At 37.4% G+C, this 19071-nt stretch overlaps 1 protein-coding gene across 1 annotated transcript in view; it reads left to right on the forward strand.

Moving 5' to 3' along the window:
* The window catches only part of LOC128623714 (glutamate receptor ionotropic, kainate 2-like), a 56812-nt gene that overhangs the window by 260 nt on the left and 37481 nt on the right, over positions 1-19071 (forward strand). Inside the window, exons 2-3 of the mRNA XM_053650866.1 lie at positions 17501-17668; positions 18200-18457. Of these exons, the coding sequence (XP_053506841.1) occupies positions 17501-17668; positions 18200-18457 (426 nt within the window). The remainder of the gene's footprint in view (positions 1-17500; positions 17669-18199; positions 18458-19071) is intronic.

Raw genomic sequence — 19071 nt, forward strand, 5'->3', positions numbered from 1 at the left:
CCTAAAGTAGGCAGGCGCACGGTGATCTGGCTTGGGCACAGGTATGGCTGCATCTAGCCGAACATTATTTGTGCATTACGCATGCAATGCATGTGGCTTACTTAACATGTGTGTGTGTGCGCGCGCGCGCTCTAACAGCTGGCTGGTATTTCTGAAATGAAACGCAGGCTATTTCTTGTCTGTATTGTCTACTCGGATACAAAGCCCTGAAATTTCCTCCAGTGTCTACGGCAGGACTCTCCTCACATCCTCAGAAATCCCTTTATCTTTAGCTTGAACAGTCTACATATGATCATAATTCACATAGGTCTGCAGATGAACGACTTTGAGGAGGCTTGTGACACAGATCTCACAAGCTGAAGCTCGAAGAGACTCTGATTATTCACCTCTCTCTCTCTCTCTCTCTCTCTCTCTCTCTCTCTCTCTCTCTAGGGATCGCCTTTATTTGCTGATTGATAAATCTCGTGCAGGCTTTCTGCTCTTTATTGATCATTAGATGCATCAACTAGGTATAGGTTAAATAAACAATAGCATTCAAATATGACTAAAACCCATGCAGGACCCATGCGACACCATTGTGCTGGATATTACTAGCAGGAGTCTGTGTAAGATGGTATATGAACCGATGTCATCTACATCTATCACCGTCAAAGTAAACTGGCAATGTCAGTCTTTCCAGTGCCCATGTCCAGTTTGCGCATGCTCCATACCGCTGTGGTAAGGACGCGACACGTTTGTTGTCACCGATATTTTGATCAACAAATACGACGAATTTCAGCACTCCCCCCCACGCGTTAACAAGGCAGTTAAGCCTACAGATCACTTTCAGAAGAGTCCATGAGCTTGGTAGTTTCTGCACGCATCTGGGCGACCTTGTTTTGACTCGAGAGCTCCAAATCGTTACAAGATTCATGAATCATTCCCTCTTGTGTGTAAGGCTACGACTAAACTTTATGAGTGAAATAGGTAAATGTGAGCGTTATTTCTGTGCTCCGTGAACAACTCTTTACTGGCATTACAACAGCGTTTCCCTAGCAAATGAGCAGCACCATGGACAGCAGCATGTTGAGGACAAAACAGTAAAGCTGGGAAAAATACAATATTCAAACCACATTGAAAAAATAAAACCTTGGCTCAAAGTACAAAATTGCATCACCTTGTTACAGCTATTTTCCCACCAATTCATTTGGGAAAAAAATACACTATATTGCCAAAGATAGGAACACCTCACCAATCACACCAATGTCTGTTTGTTTTAGATATAGTCCGGATTTATTCCCCTCTTTGCTGCTATAATAACCTCCATTCTTCTGGGAAGGCTTTCCACTAGATTTTGGAGCGTTACTGTGGGGATTTTTGATCATTCACCTACAAGAGCATTAGTGAGGTCAGACACTGATGAGGTTGAGGTCAGGGCTCTGTGCAGGACACTCAAGTTCTTCCACTCCAACCTTCACACACCATGTCTTCATGGAGCTCGCTTTGTGTACAGGGACATTGTGATGCTGGAACAGTGTTTGAGTCTCTTAGTTCCAGTGAAGGGAAACTGTAACGCTACAACGTACAAAGACGTCCACTTGTGTGCTTCTGTTTAGGGAAGGTCCACTTATGGATGGATGTGATGGTCAGGTGTCCACGTAAGTTTGGCCATATAGTGTAGCTTGAACAGGTTGCTGCAATTTGTTATTTTTACTTAATATTGTGATAAATTAATAATTTTTTAAAAACATTTTTAATAATTACATATTAAACAGTGCTGAATGGATGCCGTTAATTTGACGTAATTAAATATATATCTTATAATAATAATATAATACAATTTCATCTTTGTCTTTGTAGGCATTAAAAGTACCATCAAAGACGGTTTAACATTGTTTTGTTTATTTTATGACTGTTTTGCGGACAGTTTGTTAGCTAAATTATATATCACGATACACATTGTATATCATAGAAATATCCTCAAGTATCGTGATTTGATATTTTTGTCATATCGCCCAGCCCTACATTGATCCAAGGTTTCATTTTTTCTCGGTGCACTTACAGTATGTCTTAGCTGACGTTTTGCCAAGCCCTTAAGCCAGCTAATCAAATGTCTGTGTGTATGGAAGATTTAACCCCCAGCCTAATATTAATGCATATTATTTAGGAACCTCAGTGAATGATTCGGATCCTGCAGTGAACATATTAAGAAAGGCATGTAGTAAGCATTATAGATTATTTCTTCATACCAAATAAGGAATACAAATTCACTCAATTGGCAGACATAAATTTCTGAAGCATGTAGCTGAGAAATAGAAGATTAAGCATTTTGCTGAAGGGACCAGTAGTGGATTTGTGACAATCCTCTGGTTTCACAGCACAGAACATTAACCTCTGAGCTGCCAAAGGGCCTATTAATTTAATAAGTACAAATCTATATGCGCTCTGATTAATATGTTTTCTGCACAGCACTGACACTTACACTCATAGGTTGTCCCTCTAGGGCACGCTTTTATGTTCTGTGTATGGCAGAATGTTTCTCTATCACAGATGTTTCCAAGTAGAACACTTTTTGGAAGCTAAGACCCTTAATTAATTATCCAAAGAACCCTTTAAAAACCCGTAAGGACCCTTTCCTTCTAAAGGCAATTTTATGTAGTGCAATTCCACTGCTCTTTTATGATTATTACTTGTCACACTGTATGAGATGATCCCAGTAAGAATTCTATAATGGACTGCACAGTAACATGTGTTCTTAATGTCAGATTAATGGATGAGGATAGTTACTACATTCTGCCTTACTGGGTGATGCAGCACAGGTTCGTAGCCCTTTAACCAGACAGCGTAAAAATAGTTTCACAACGTCATAATAGAAAATTAACTCTATGAATAGAGCTTTTGCATGATAATTAGCTAGCTACACACCTGGAAGCTGTAAATAATCCTCAGTTTCTTTCCATGTCACGTCCCTTTTTGTCCTGTTGTGATATACTGTAATTGTGATTAGGCATTAGAGCGACGTTCTGTCTGCTGCTGCAATCTAACACACTGCTCTTCTTTTAGTTGACATGTATTTTGTTTATGTTTCACCATTGCCACTACCGTGTTTGTAGCTATCTTGTGCGTTTAGTGTAATCCTCCTACTGTAGGAGTCCTCCTATCGGTGGATTTTAGTCAGTTGTCTTAGCAGCAGTCACTCACATGTACAGAGTTGTGAACAAGACTTCTCCTGGCAGCACACTTTTCCTGTCAGGTTTTCTTTGTTCTCCTTTTGCTTTAATGTGGAGAGACTGTGCAGCTTACAGCTTTTGCTTACCAGATCTCAGCATGAAACCACCATATGCTATTCCTGTCAAACTTCTCACTCGCATGATAAACTACCAAAACCACTACAACCACTGTATGGTATGAGACAAATACAGTGGGGGAAATACATTATCAAGAGATATGGTCAGATGTGATGCCCTGATATCTAACAGGGCAGAGTGACACAAACAGAAGAAAGTGGTATCTATCCTCTTTTGCATTCATGACCTCACAAACACCCATGATTGGCTAGTGTTTCTGTGACTGACAGGCAAGATAGAGTATGCCATTCCTCCTACCCAGAGTGCACAGCCAATTTCACTCCCTTGGCTCCTGGCCACAGATGGCTGTGACATCATCTGATTTCGAATTCGCAATATCTGGATGATAGGGTGAATGCTTTTCTGCTCAGGAGCAAGATGTGCTTCCATTGTAACCAGCATTTCAATAAACATATGCAACTTACCAATGTAAAAACATAAGCTTACCTGTCCAGCTGCACAACGACATACATAATCCAGCCTACATAATGGAGCACATTATTTATATGGTAATGATATTATATGCATTACTACAACAAAAGGAACCAGAATAGGCTGTTTGAATCCCATTCATATGTCATTTTGTTAAAAGTGAACTGTGTTGTAATAACAGCTGGCCCAACTACAACTGTCTATCACATTTGGTGTTAATTAGGGCTTGGTAATGTGCACTGAAACAAACACAATGTTGGCATGACTCTATTTATATGGTGCAATTAACATAAGCAATGCAGTTATTCAATTATTCTTGAGCACTAAAACACACACCTGGCTCCAAATAATGTGTTTAATAATTATCACTTACACTCTTAGCATAGAAAAGGCTCTATATTGTACCCCAAAGGTCCTTTTTCTTGTAACAAATAGCAGAACTCATTTTGGTGCAATACACAGCCAGTTATAAAACGTTCTATGAAGAACCATAAACAAAAATTTCCATATTCATATCAATCATTACTTTTATACATTTGTACACATTTTTGCATTTGCATGGGACTTGAGCAGGGAGTTGATTCTCTTTGGAACATTCCGGAAAGCTTTCTATCTCCTATGTGATCTAAACTAACTATGTTTCAGAACAATATCTTTCTCAAATCACGAAACTGTTATTTAGGCTGTAGTTGACAACAATAGCCATTTAATAATAATTGATCAGATTTGATTTAGGTTTTGGGTTTGTTTCATTCCAGAAAGATCAGAAAAGTGCTATGGACACACTATCAGAATCTACTATTAAAAGTGGGATGCCTTACAGAGCTACTTTGAGTCAAAATGAAATCCTTTAAGTGGCATGTCACTACATATGCCTGTATGAATTCCTGAGAATATTTTCTTTTAATAATGTTGAAAAAAATCATTTACGAATTATGAAAAACATGTGCAATGGACGTACACATTTTATAATATTTTTGGGGAGCTCTGCAGAGATACGCTGCTGTGTGCACAGTGCGCACTCTGTGTGAACTATATGGAGCTAAATGAAAGCATATTTCTTTTGTTTACACAGAAATATGGTAGAAATAAGCTTTTATTTGAAGCTCAGTAAGGCAGTCAGGCTAAAAACAAATAGTTAACTTCCCATTTGTAATGAATTTGCTGTTTTTTTATATTCTGTGAGCAGGGTTGCCAAGTTCAGATTTAGATATACACTTTAAATTAGAAAGGCTCACCACTGTTAACTAATTTTCTGCAAATAGACTGAGAACAATAAGAAATATATGTCTACTGTCTTAATTAGTTAAGAAAATCGCCAAACAAGTTATTTCTGGTTATTGGAAAAAACAACAACAACAACAACAACAAAAAACAACCAAACAAACAAAACAGTTGTTTCCTCAAGTTCTTCTCCTATATTCTCTATCTTGAAGTTAATGAGACTATAAAATGTAGCTTGTCATGTGATTATTAAAGCACAAAGTTGCATGAGCAGGGTTGCCAGGTTCTGGGAATAATATCTGTCATTGCAGATATAAACTGCAAATCAGAAATGCACTGTTAACTTGTTTCCCATCAAAAAGATTGAGAAAAAGAAGAAAAATATGTCTAATGTCTACACACACACACACACACACACACACACACACACACACACACACACACACACACACACAGTATATGTTAGTTAAGAACATCTGCAAGACAAGTTAATTCTGGTTATTGTTAAAAACAGCTGTTCCCCCACTATCTTAACCTCTAATCTCTATCTTGAAGTTTCTCATATGATTAAGAAACTCCTCTGTCCTTAAGACTTTCTTGTGTCTTAATGACTGTTACAAAGCACTGACACTGGAGATTTATTCCATAAATGTTAAATATATGTCTCCTAAAATAAAACATCAGTGCATCAAGAGTGATAGATTATTTCATTGTTAAACAACACAGTTTGTTTGTACTCTTAGCCTTAGATAACATGGAGTCTGCCATACAAGCCCCTATTCATGGGCTTTTACTATAGGAACAATAACATATAAGAATGAACGCATTAATACACATGTATCATTTATGTTACAGCCGGAACTACTGTCAGAGCTGCTGTTATAGAAAATGAGTCAACACCTTCTGATTAAAAATCCCAACCATGCTGTTGTATAAATTGTTTTTAGTTATGATTAACAGTTATTTGATAAAGGTTCTATGTAGAACCGCGTAACAACAAAGGGTTTCCCTATTAAACGGAATTGTTTTTAGGAAGTTAAGTACTCTTGACTATCCTGTGAACAGAGACTCTTGGTTCATTTCAGAGTAAAGTGTCCACAGTAATACCACAGAATGCACTGTAGTGTTGAGAGAACACACATTTGACAGCACACTGCTCTCATTTACACAATTTACTTTCATGACCAAACACTGAGTAACTTACACTATCATTCATCAGATTACTCATCAGATTACACACACACACACACACACACACACACACACACACACACACACACACACAGATGAGCAAATATCAGTGGAAGAGTCCTCTAAAAATCTGTTGATCTAAATGCTTAGAGAGAGAGAGAGAGGGAGCTTTGAGTGAACACTAGGGTGGCATAATATGGACCAAATGCCATGCTGTGATTCTGTTTGCAATTCATTTAATTTCCATTCATGGACTCTTGGCTTGACTTAGTAAAAATCTGACCTGATCAAATTTACATTTTACATTTGCTCATTCATCAAAGCATAGACACGCTTGTGTTAGTCAGGATGCCCACAGCAGGTAATAAATGTAGTGAATTGTTATATGGCTTAATTTCGTAATTAAAGCATTCTGTGATATACAGTCCCCTCCAAAACTATTGGAATGGCAAGGCCAAATCAGTTGCTTTTGCTGTAGACTGAAGACATTTGGGTTTGAGATCAAAAGATGACTATGAGATGATAGTTTAGAATTTCAACTTGTATTTCCTGGTATTCATACCTAGATGTGTTAAACAACATAGAACATAGCACATTTTGTATCAGCACATAGCACATAATTTGTATGCAAGCAGAAATATTGGAACATGTGACTGACAGGTTTTTCTTGTTACCCAGGTGTGTCCTGTTAGATTTTTGAGTGTTTGAGCAATAAATAGGTCTGAACATGTACTCTTGGTTTTAGCCTTCGGTTTCACCTGCGAAAACTGCATTTGTTGTTAAAAAGGGTAAGCCAACATGAAGATCAGAGAGCTGTCTACGAGAGAAAAGCAATCCATTTTGAAGCTTAGAAAAAGAGGGAAAATCAATCAGAGGCACTGCACAAATATTAGGCATAACCAATACAACAATTTGGAATGTCCTGAAAAAGAAAGAAACCACTGGTGTCATGAGTGACAGACACCGAATGGGTCAGCCAAGGAAAACAACAACTGATGACAAAAATTGTGAGAGCTGTGATGAAAAACCCCAAAACAACATTCAGTGACATCACCAACAACCTCCACAGGGCAAGGGTGAAGGTCTCACAATCCACCATTCGAAGAACACTTTGAGAGCAGAAATATAGAGGCCAAACCACAAGATGCAAACCACTCATCAGCAGTAAGAATCAGAAAGCCAGACTGAAATTCGTAAAGAACCAAGGTTAACCACTACCAGAATTGTGGAAAGGCCAAAGTGTAGAGAAAGAAAGGATCTGCTCATGATCCAAAACATATAAGCTCATCTTTGAAACATGGTGGACGAAGTGTCATGGCTTGGGCTTGTGTGGCTACTTCTGGAACAGGATCACTAATCTTTATTGATGATATAACTCATGATGGTAGCAGCAGAATGAATTCAGAAGTTTATAGGAACATTTTGTCTTCCAATTTACTGAGAAATGCATCCAAATTAATCAGGAGGAACTTTATCATACAGCAAGACAATGACCCAAAAGACACTGCCAACTCAACAAAGGACTTCATCAGGGGGAAAATGTGGAAGGTTTTAGACTGGTCAAGTCAATCACCAGACCTTAACCCAATTGAGTAGCATTTCACCTCCTGAAGAGGAGACAAACACCAACTGAAAGAGGCTGCAGTAAAAGCCTGGAAAAGCATCACAAAAGAAAAAAACAACAATTTTTAATGTCAGTGAGGCACAGGCTTGATGTAGTTATTACAAGCAAGGGATATGAAACCAAATAGTGTTATTTATTTTAATTTTAAGTCTTATATGTACCAATACTTTGTTCACCTAAAATTGTGTGGTCTGATACAAATGGTTCTATGTTTTATATTATTCAACATATCTAGATACAAATACCAGGAAATAAAAGCTTCCAGTAGTTTCGGAGGGGACTGTATCCGTGTTGCAAAGATAATATTATAATAACTTTCCAAATTATATTTTGGGTGGCCATAATAAAGATGACCAAATCTCAGCAGGTATGTGCTTTAAAACTGTAGTACAGTGATTCATGGCACCTCATGGGAAGTAATAATTCACATGACATCTGTGTTTGTATTCTGTTGTAGACAAAGCGTCATGAGTGTGAATTCTAGTAACAGAAGGAAGATGATAGCTGCTATACATGCTACTTTATAGCTTAATATAAGAGAGACTAGAATTCCTGCACACCTCCTAACATCACATTTTTGGTATACAGATTCTCTCCAGGCACCCAGATGACACCTGTCGTTTTGCCTTTTAGGAGGTGTAGGTACTGTATCTACTTCCTATATGAGCACAAAACTGAATGCGCTTTAACTGAATTGGTCCTTTTCAGTGGCAGCTGGTGATTTTTAGAATAGGGGAAGCACAGCTGTCTGTTACTAAAGCAGTTATCTTTGTGCTCTATTTTATGAGATGGATGAGAGGATTTCAATAGCAGACAAGCCCAGCACTACATGCGTATGGTCACAGCACTACCAGTCAGCCAATCAACTTTAATGTACCAAGAGAGCTGAAAAGACTTGTTTTTGCTCATTGACATTTGTCTACCCTCTTGTTTGATTCTCAGCCTCTCCTCATATACAGTGCCCTCCACTAATATTGGCACCCTTGGTAAATATGGCAAAGACGGCTGTGAAAATTGTCTTTATTGTTTAACCTTTTGATCTTTTGTTAAAAAAAAAATCACAAAAATACTCTGCTCTCATGGATATAAAACAATTGAAAAACACAACACATGTTTATCAAAAAATATCTTGTTAAATATAGGTGTGCAACAATTATTGGCACCCCTATGAATTCATATGAGCAAAATATATTTGAAGTATATTCCCATTTATATTTTACATTTTTTTAGTACACCTGGGTGACTAAGAACAGGAAATTGTTCAACCATGACTTTCTGTTTCACAGGGGTGTAAAGTTGAGGTGAGACATAGGCCAAATTCCCTTTGTCATTCATAACAATGGGTTAGACCGAGGAATATAGCTGTGATGTGCGGCAAAAGGTTGTTGAGCTTCACAAAATGGGAAGTGGCTATAAGAAAATAGCACAAGCATTGAAAATGCCCATTTCCACCATGAGGGCAATAATTAAGAAGTTCCAGTCAACTGGAAATGTTATTTATCGACCTGAAATTGGACGTGTGTCTATATCGTCTCAACGCACTGTGAAGAGGATGGTTTGAGTGGCCAAAAAATCTCCAAGGATCACAGCTGGAGAATTGTAGAAGTTAGTTGTGTCTTGGGGTCAAAGAGTCTCCAAAACTACAATCTGAAGTCACCTACATCACCACAAGTTGTTTGGAAGGGTTTCAAGAAAAAAAAGCATCTACTCTCATCCAAAAACAATCTTAAGCATCTTCAGTTTGCCAGACACTACTGGAACTTCAAATGGGAGTTCTATGGTAATGTTCTATGGTCAGATGTAACCAAAATAGAGCCTTTTTTGCAATAAACAGCAGTACCTCATGGAAAAGTACCTCATGCCCACGGTTAAATATGGCGGTGGCTCTTTAATGTTTTGGGGCTGTTTTTCTGCCAGAGGACCTGGACATTTTGTTAGGATACATGGCTTCATGGACTCTATCAAATATCAACAGATATTAAATGAAAACCTGACTGCCTCTGACAGAAAGATTAAAATGGGCTGTGGTTGGATCTTCCAGCAGGACAATGATCCATAACATACATCAAAATCAACACAAAAATGGTTTACTGACCACAAAATCAAGCTCCTGCCCTGACCATCCCAGTCCCCTGACCTGAACCCCATAGAAAACCTGTGGGGAGAACTGAAGAGGAGAGTCCACCAGCGTGGACCTCGAAATGTGAAGGATCTGGAGAGATTCTGTATGGAGGAACGGTCTCAGATCCCTCGCCATGTATTCTCCAACCTCATCAGGCATTATAGGAGAAGACTCAGAGCTGTTATCTTGAAAGGGAGGTAGCACAAAGTATTAACTAAAATGGTTCCAATAATTGTTACACACCTATATTTAACAAAGATTTATTTATTTATTTATTTATATTTTTGATAAACCTCTGTTGTGTTTTCAATTGTTTGATATCCATGAGAGCAGAGTATTTTTCTGAATTTTTTTGAACAAAAGATCAAAAGGTTAAACAATAAAGACAATTTTTCACAGCCTTCTTTGCCATATTTACCAAGGATGCCAATATTAGTGGAGATCACTGTATAAGAGCATCAAAAGGCCTTTCCAAAAGCATTAGGAGTGTCTGCCATGTTGTGCCAAAAAAAAAAAAAAAAAAACCCAACTAACTGCTAGCTCAACTAACCATATTTCACTGATGCAGGTAATCACAGCACATTTTTTTCTGTATTATAAGTGTTAGGAGTTCATTAATAGACAATAATTGGCATAGTTCTCCACCTTAAAAACAAGTAAATTAACTGGTAACTGACAAGATTGAAATTGATAACTGCTGTATATATAAATATAATATATACTAGATTATATATTACGTTTATTGTTTTATTTAACGTGACTAAAAACTGGAAGTAATAGAAAATAAATACTGCAATATATATACAATTATTTTCAAATTGTATTTATGTTAATTAGTCTTAATTTATTCATTACCAAATACTTGTAAAAATGTTATTAATACTATTTAACAATTTGACTAAGCAGAAACATTTACTTTTCCTTAAGTCACATTCAGTAATATTTAAAATGTCTTCAGTTATTGATTCATCACTCATTTGCATTTTTGATATTTATAGTTTATATATATTTATATTAGTTTTTATATTTATTTCGACCAATTCAATAATCAAATAATGTTTTAAAGTGTGATTTTCTTTACTTCACCAGACCTTACTTCATCATACCTCTCAACAGTGAAAGTATATATGCGTTTATTTGCTTATTTAAGCCCAATTTTACTTGTTGCACATATGTACAAATAGATTTAATTTAGCATATGTGCATTCGTCATTTATTGCAAGTGAGTATCTACATGCAGCTACAGTGTTTCCTCCCAATTTTCACACTCGTTTTGGATGTTTCAGAGCAGAGATGGATTGGGTATTAGCATTCATTGCACACAACAAACCTACAGGGAAAGGCTGAGGGACAGAGTGGGGAGTGAGAAAGCAGCTGCATGAATTCAGTACAATAGGTCAGGTTCAAACTCCCAGCTGAAAAAAAAACCTTGAAAGTCTAGTTGCTGTGAGATTTATGGTTTAGAGATCTGCAGATAACTGTACTCTAAACTATACCTTGTCTGAGAACAGAATGCTGTCAGAGGAGTGAATGAAAATTAACCTTGTTCACTAAGACATGGAATCACCACCGCATTGATCCAAGCCATGTCATTCATACTTGTTTACTTTTTTACCCCCCTTAATTAGCAATAGAAGAAATATATCCACAGCTTTGGGGATCCTCTTCAAAGTCGATGTGTGCAGATCACAGATAAACTGATCAAATTCTAAGACATCAGAAAAGAAATTTTTATGTTGGGGAAAAAAATATTGATTCCACCTTTAACGAGATCATTCTGAAAATATGGCAGGTTTTACATGGACTGCAGATTGAACATGAAACGATATGTGGCCTGATATTGAAGTGTATTGATTGTGCTGATATGTATACCACTTTCAATCTAAAGAATATAAAATGTAGAATATATCATCCTCAGCAAAACAGCTCTGTTTTCTGCAATGACCCTTAAACATTAATACAGGATTTTATGGTTAATAGTGAACTGCGTCAAATAAACAGATGCAGAGTTTCAGATTAGAGACACATGTGAGGTTTTACTAAAACAAGCACTGGCGGTAAAGATTCAGACGATCACAACCAGAACAATGTAAAAGAAAAAAGCAAAAAAAAAAAAAAAAAGAAAGAGAAAAGGTGTCAAACTAATCACAACTAAATTACTTTAATTAATTTAAAGTACTACTTAAACAGAGCTTCCAACTGTGCAATGCAAAATAGTGGAGGTATTAAACATCAAGTGTACTCATATTCAATAGGGTTGAAATGAAATCCTGCATAATTTGTCATTAGTACAGTAAATCTAGTAAAAGTCAGTAAATTTTATATATATATATATATATATATATATATATATATATATATATATATATATATATATATATATATACACACAGGTTTAATAAAATGATTGAAAAGCAATAAAACATTTCCACTGAACAAACCACTGAAAGTCATTTGAAATGTCTTTTACACGACCCATGAAATGACACATATTGTATGATCTTCAGGGGATTTAGGTGAAATATAAGTAAGGAAGCTAGATTCTGAGAAGCAAGTGATGGTGGATAAGCAGAAGAAACCTCCTGACACAGGACAAGGACAGCGCTTGTGGTATTGGTTTAATGGATACAATTAATGAAGAATATAAAATATTGCATTTCTTCAAATATTTATTGACATGGCATATTATCTTCATTATCCTGGTCAGGTGTGCAGTGGATCCAAAGTCAGATCTTGGGAATGCTGTTGCCCATGGAAAATCAGTATGATGGCAAAGGAATCTTAAAGGGCTAATCAATAACTTGAGAGTCCTTGAGGACATTTCCTTCATCTCCTTCATACCTCCCAATTCTTCTGTCTGTTGCTCTTTTTCTCTTTCTCATGCTTTCTCTCTCTCTCTCTCTCTCTCTCTCTCTCTCTCTCGCTCTCTCGCTCTCTCTCTTTCTCACTCACACACACACACACACACACACACACACACATACACCCACACACACATTTTCTGTGACCTAAATGTTGTAAGTCAGGTGTCCCACAGAGCGCTGGACAGTCTCTTTATTTAGGCTTGTCTGAGAATCATAATTGAGATCCATAGTAGGTCAGAATACAAACAAGATTGTTACAGAGGCAAATCTGCACATCCTAACCAAAAGCAGAATGTCTAGACATTTTTGGGAAACTTTGTTTTGAGAATTTTGAGAATTGCATAGTAATAGTATAACTGAGTGAAATAAGGAAGTGCACTTTGTACCACAGCTTTGTTGAATTCAGATTGGTTGAGTAGTTTTCTACAACAGCAGCTGACAGGAAGGCAAATCACACTTAAAATCAGATTTTAATATGCTTTTTCCTAAAACATTAATTATTCTATAGGAATGACTTAAGCTTGGCTTGGTATGATAAATGCTCGCACAATTTAAATCTAAAACTAAAATGAGTTCAAAAGAGAAAATTTGTTAAAAAGTATAACATATAATCGTTGCTACTAAGAAGCTGTCCGTAACCAGAATGTTTATACATGTATAGAAAGAGACTTCACATCAGGGCTTTAAGTGGAATCTGTTTCTTTAAGTTTTCAGGGCACAGGAGACATTGCTTTTTGCTTTGGTGTGACAAGCTTTATTTTTGTCTTGTTTATTTCAAGACGATGAAATGACTGTTTATATGGAACTAACTTGTTTTGAGTATATTAACAGTAAATGTAACTACAAACTGAGAAATGGTGTGTGTCATTTTTAATGAATAAACAAAAAAGAGGTACAAAACATTTTGGGACACTTTGGATTTTTGCTATAGGACAAACTCTATGCATACAACCCCATCATTGATTTTTTTCCCCCGCTATAACACCGTGCAAGACTTCACAGAAAAACAATGCAAACAAACGAGTATAAGCCTTCAGCGCTGTGTCGTGTTTACTTCTCCTTTCCTTTCTTATCTGACATAGCTCTGCTTTCTCTGATATTTATGTCTTTTCTGTAAAACCATCTGAGACCCACTGCAGAGATGGAGCCTACTAATCTCTGATAGCTATCTATCCTTGTTCAATAGCTGCTCAGCTGTGGACTCTCATCTCAAGCTGGGTGAAAGATTGTAAAAGCCTCAGGTGCTCCAGAGACTTGACCTTTGCCTAGGACTCAAATACGGCAGAAATGAAGATGAAATTTAGCAGCTCAAAGGATTATGATAACAGTGTTGTTAAAATGTGAGCATATAATAAGAGAGAGGTAGAGATAGAGAGAGATTCTTTCTTCAATAAAGTAAAGATTTTTGAAAGTGTTTGAGATGTTAAAAACTGTATTAAGGTAGCACTGCAGTCTCATAGATCTGGGGTCTAATTGTGTAGTTTCACATATTTCCCCCATGAACATATCCCCGGTTACGTACCATCTGGATTTTCCGTTTTACTCCCATGTTGGTAGGTAGATTTTTCACCTAGGTGTGAATGAGTGTGTGACTGTGTGTGTGCTTGGTGCCCTGCAATAGACTGGCATCCTATCTTGGGCGTATTCCCACCCCATTCTCAATGATTCTGCATCCTCTCTGACTCTAATCAGGATAAAACAGTTACTGAAAATGAATGGATGAATGGACCTATTTCCCGAATACTGAAAAAAAATAGGGATTCACACATATGCCCACATTCAACAGGAAAGAAGGCTACCATTCAGTGTGTCAGAGAGACTGTCCTGTCCAAGGGTAGATAAACACAGAGAGCTGAGAATGGTGTTCTCAAGGGTAGTTTGACTGTGTTAATATACCCTTCACACACTCACATTTAGTGCATAATGAAAACAAAAATGGGTCAAATATTATGTCCTCTGAAGTTAAAACATGTGGATGTCCTCTACTACAATAATAGCTGCAGTAGCTTGTAAAAGCTGCTTGAATTGTAATCATTTTGTCTCCTTTACTCCTTTACAAGCGCCATGCATTAAACATCAATTCTAAAAGCAACAGAGGAATAAAGTATTATTTCTGCTAAATTTAACCTAAAAGAAAGTCTTGGTTTTTTTTTGCAGCACATGTTTTGAAAGCAGAATGACTTTTTCCATAAAAGTATTTTAAGCTTTTGCTCTCAGGCATTAGAAATAGCTGTGTTGCAGTCGTTCATATGTTTATATTTGAAATAGGATAAGATAATATATTACGTGATGTTAAAACAATTCAATAAAAGCATAAAATATGAGTTTTCAGCTTTAACTGGAGCTTAAAATGAGCCACTACAGGGCATATTCATGGTCTTGAGGTTCATTAGGGACTTGTGTCAGACGGTTAAACATGGAAATATTTTGTTCAGACAGTTTGCTCACAATAGAGTACATAAGGACACAATGAATGAAGAACTGTTTGAAGACAAAGCTTTCTATTTTCACATAAAACTCCAAAACGTGCTCAACAGGCTTTGAAATACAGATTTAAATTCCTACAAAATTACTGATAATTTGCCATATGGAAGAGCATATACAGTACTGTACTGTGTGTGTGTGTGTGTGTGTGTGTGCTCATTGGACTCACTGTCAGTTCATGAAACCAGTTTGAGACTACTTTTGCTTTGCGACATGGTGCATTATCATACTGGAAATAGACATGGTGCACATGGTCAGCAAAAATGCTCAAAGAGTCTGTGGCATTCAAGCGATGATTGATTGGTATTAACAGGCTCAAAGTGTGCCAAGAAAACATTCCCCACACCATTACACCACCTCCACCAGCCTGGACTGTTGACACAAGTCAGGTTGGATCCATGGATTCATTCTGTTGGTGCTAAATTCTGACCCTACCATCTGTGTGCTTCAGCAGAAATCAAGATTCATCAGACCAGGCTACGTTTCTCCAGACTTCATCTGTCCAGTTTTGGTGAGCCTGTGCCCGCTGTAGTCTCAGCTTTCTGTTCTTGTCTGACAGAAGTGGAACCCGACGTGGTTTTCTGTTGTAGTCCATTCACCTCAAGTTTTGACGTGTTGTGCATTCTGAGATGCTTTTCTGCTCCACACAATTGTACAGAGTGGTCATCTGAGTTACTGTAGCCTTTCTATCAGCTAGAACCAGTCTAGCCATTCTCTGTTGATTTCACTCATCAACAAGGCATTTCCATCAACAGAGCTGCCGCTCACTGGATGTTTTTTTCTAAACTCTAGAGACGGTTGGTGTGAAAATCCCAGGAGATCAGCAGTTATGGAAATACTCAAACCAGCCCATCTGGCACCAACAATCATTCCACAGTCAAAATCACATTTTTTCCTCATTCTGATGGTTGATGTGAACATTACCCAAAACTGCTGGCCCGTAACTGCTTTATTTTATGCATTGTTCTGCTGCCAGACAATTGGCTCGGTGATATCTGATATCATATATCAGTCACTATCAGTTAATGTTCACATCAAACGTGAAAAAAATGTCATCTCATTGACTATTTGTTGGTGTCATATGGGCTGGTTTGGCTATTTCAGAAACTGGGATATTCTTCTGGGATTTTCACACACACGCACACACACACACACGCACACACATCAAAACTTGAGGCACAGACACGCATCTCAACAGATCAAAACTTGAGGCAGATGGGCTACAACAGTAGAAGACCACATTGGGATTCACTCCTATTAGCCAAGGACAGGAATCTGAGGCTACAGTGAGCAATTGAAGGCAAGCCTGTACCCGCTCAATCCTCAGATTCCTGACCATATGTCTCTGACCATAAAGGAACATATAGTAAAACTATGATTACTTATGTATCCCCTTCACATGCTCTGAACCATGGAGCAAAATGTCAAGGATCATTTTAAGAGTGCCACACACTGAAGGAGAAAGAAAAATAAAATTGGAAAGCTTAGTGAGAGAAGCAAGTATGATGTGGCATGGAGGTAACACTGGTACTGAAAAACAAAGATATGAATAGAGTGTCCCTTCTTAAAACATGGAACATGCATACTATACATAATTTGATTGTATGTAATATACAGTCAGAAATTCTAGACATCTTGGTTGTTTTACACAGCGTCATAAGCACCTTTTCATTATTGGGTGTTACTGGTTGCACAGAGAGAGAGAGAGAGAGAGAGAGAGAGAGAGAGAGAGAGAGAGAGAGAGAGAGAGACTGATCATAGATCATCCCAGATTGTGCTTTATTGATAATGTATTTCCTTGGTAAATCACATTCACTGGTGTATACACATTTCGCACTTAAAAAATTAATTGCTTTCTACATACATAGCTATCAGGGGAATTAGCAATAATTGAGAGCTTCAATCTTTGGCAAGAAATCGATTTCTCACTGCTCTGTGGTGCAATACACTTGAAAATGTCACTAAATGTAAACTGTTTATATAGTGAGAATATAAAATTGAATCATCACTTTGCATTTACATTTATCCATTTGGTTGACACTTTTATCCATAGTGGCTTATAACTGAGACAGGGTACACTTGAGTGGTTGAGAGTTAAGGACCCTACTGTGACAGTTTGGCAGTGCTAGGATTTAAACCTTCTGACCAGTAGGCTTTAGTAGACCAGTAAGTCTTAACCACTGAGCCACCACTGTATTTAAAACACTTAATCCTAATCTTGTTTCTGCAACAGGAGGGATTTTTGAGTCTATTGAGAGTGGTCCTTCTGGTGCTGAGGAACTGGCCTTCAAATTTGCACTGAACACCATCAACAGGAACCGGACGCTGCTGCCCAACACCACGCTCACCTACGACATCCAGAGGATCAATGTCTTTGACAGCTTTGAGGCCTCAAGGAAAGGTGGGGGAAGAGAATGCTTTACAACCAAAGCCACAGAGCGGTTTTGTTTCTGGAGTACATTTAAAAATATGATTAAAACTGGAATATACTTCATCTTACAATGGTCACTAATAGCGTCGAGGCTTTGGGAGTGGAGTTGTTTTATATTATAATATAATCCTAATTATGCCCTTTTGTTCCCCTGAGACTCTGTTCCCCTTTTGCCGGCGATGGTAGAAACCACATAATGAGCATGCATTAGAGCCTAATCGGTGGCCTCTGAGGTGGCTATTGTTATTTACAAAACGTCATGCATAAAATGAAGACAAAATAATCGGCATTCACGTATTCCAGTTTCCAACTGTGCCTGCTTTTGTGCCTGCTGTACTACAGACTACACATGCAGATGTTTTGTGTAGCTGTTTTTTAGTTTCTACCACTATGCTAGACATTAGTAACAGTTCTATGAGTCTAAAGACCTACATTTTTAGATAATTGATTAAATTAAATAATTTTTTGTCATGACTGACATACTTTACCTTCTCTCAGCAGCTTGTGAGCAGCTTTCTTTAGGTGTGGCAGCCATATTTGGGCCATCACACAGTTCCTCAGCCAATGCAGTGCAGTCCATCTCCAATGCACTAGGAGTGCCACATATCCAGACCAGATGGAAACACCAAGTGTCAGATAATCGCGACTCATTCTACGTTAGTCTCTATCCTGACTTCTCCTCTCTCAGCCGTGCCATCCTGGAGCTCGTTTACTTCTTCAGGTGGGAGACAGTTACAGTGGTGTACGACGACAGCACGGGTGAGTAGGGCAGATAATAGGCAATGTAACAGATCATGCAACAAATAATTAGGGGTTTGCCAATAAAATGATATTTCAAGATCTGCTAAAAAGATGCTAGCACCCTCTTAACACATTGAGGTTGTAGTGTTAAATGTCAGTGAATGTTTTTTTTTTGTAACTGTGGAGGCAGATATTGTGATATACTTGTGTTCTACAATTATTACACAGTGAATTTGGTGAAATATGAGGATATTTACATTTACATTTACAACATTTATCAAAAAAGATGGTTTCATTGAAAATGATGAATGAAATCAAAGAAAATGATGATGATGGACATGATTCTGATCCTGCTATGCAATTTGTTCTCAGAGGTTAAATTGCATCTCCTTTGACAATTCAGTCCATTGATTAAGTTACACCTCAATAATTAAGGATGTCAATTACTTTCTGTCCTTACTTAATTACTATTTATTATAATATAGGATACAGAAGGCATTCTATTAAACTCATCAATCCTCAAACCTGTTTTTGACCATATTCAGTAGAAAATAGAGCGGTTAAATTTAACTAGTGCAATAATACTGACTTATGCTAAAGAAAAAGTGTATCTTTCAACAATTTTAGGTCAC

This window comes from Ictalurus furcatus, chromosome 19 (assembly GCF_023375685.1).
Source record: "Ictalurus furcatus strain D&B chromosome 19, Billie_1.0, whole genome shotgun sequence".
Classification (NCBI taxonomy): domain Eukaryota; kingdom Metazoa; phylum Chordata; class Actinopteri; order Siluriformes; family Ictaluridae; genus Ictalurus; species Ictalurus furcatus.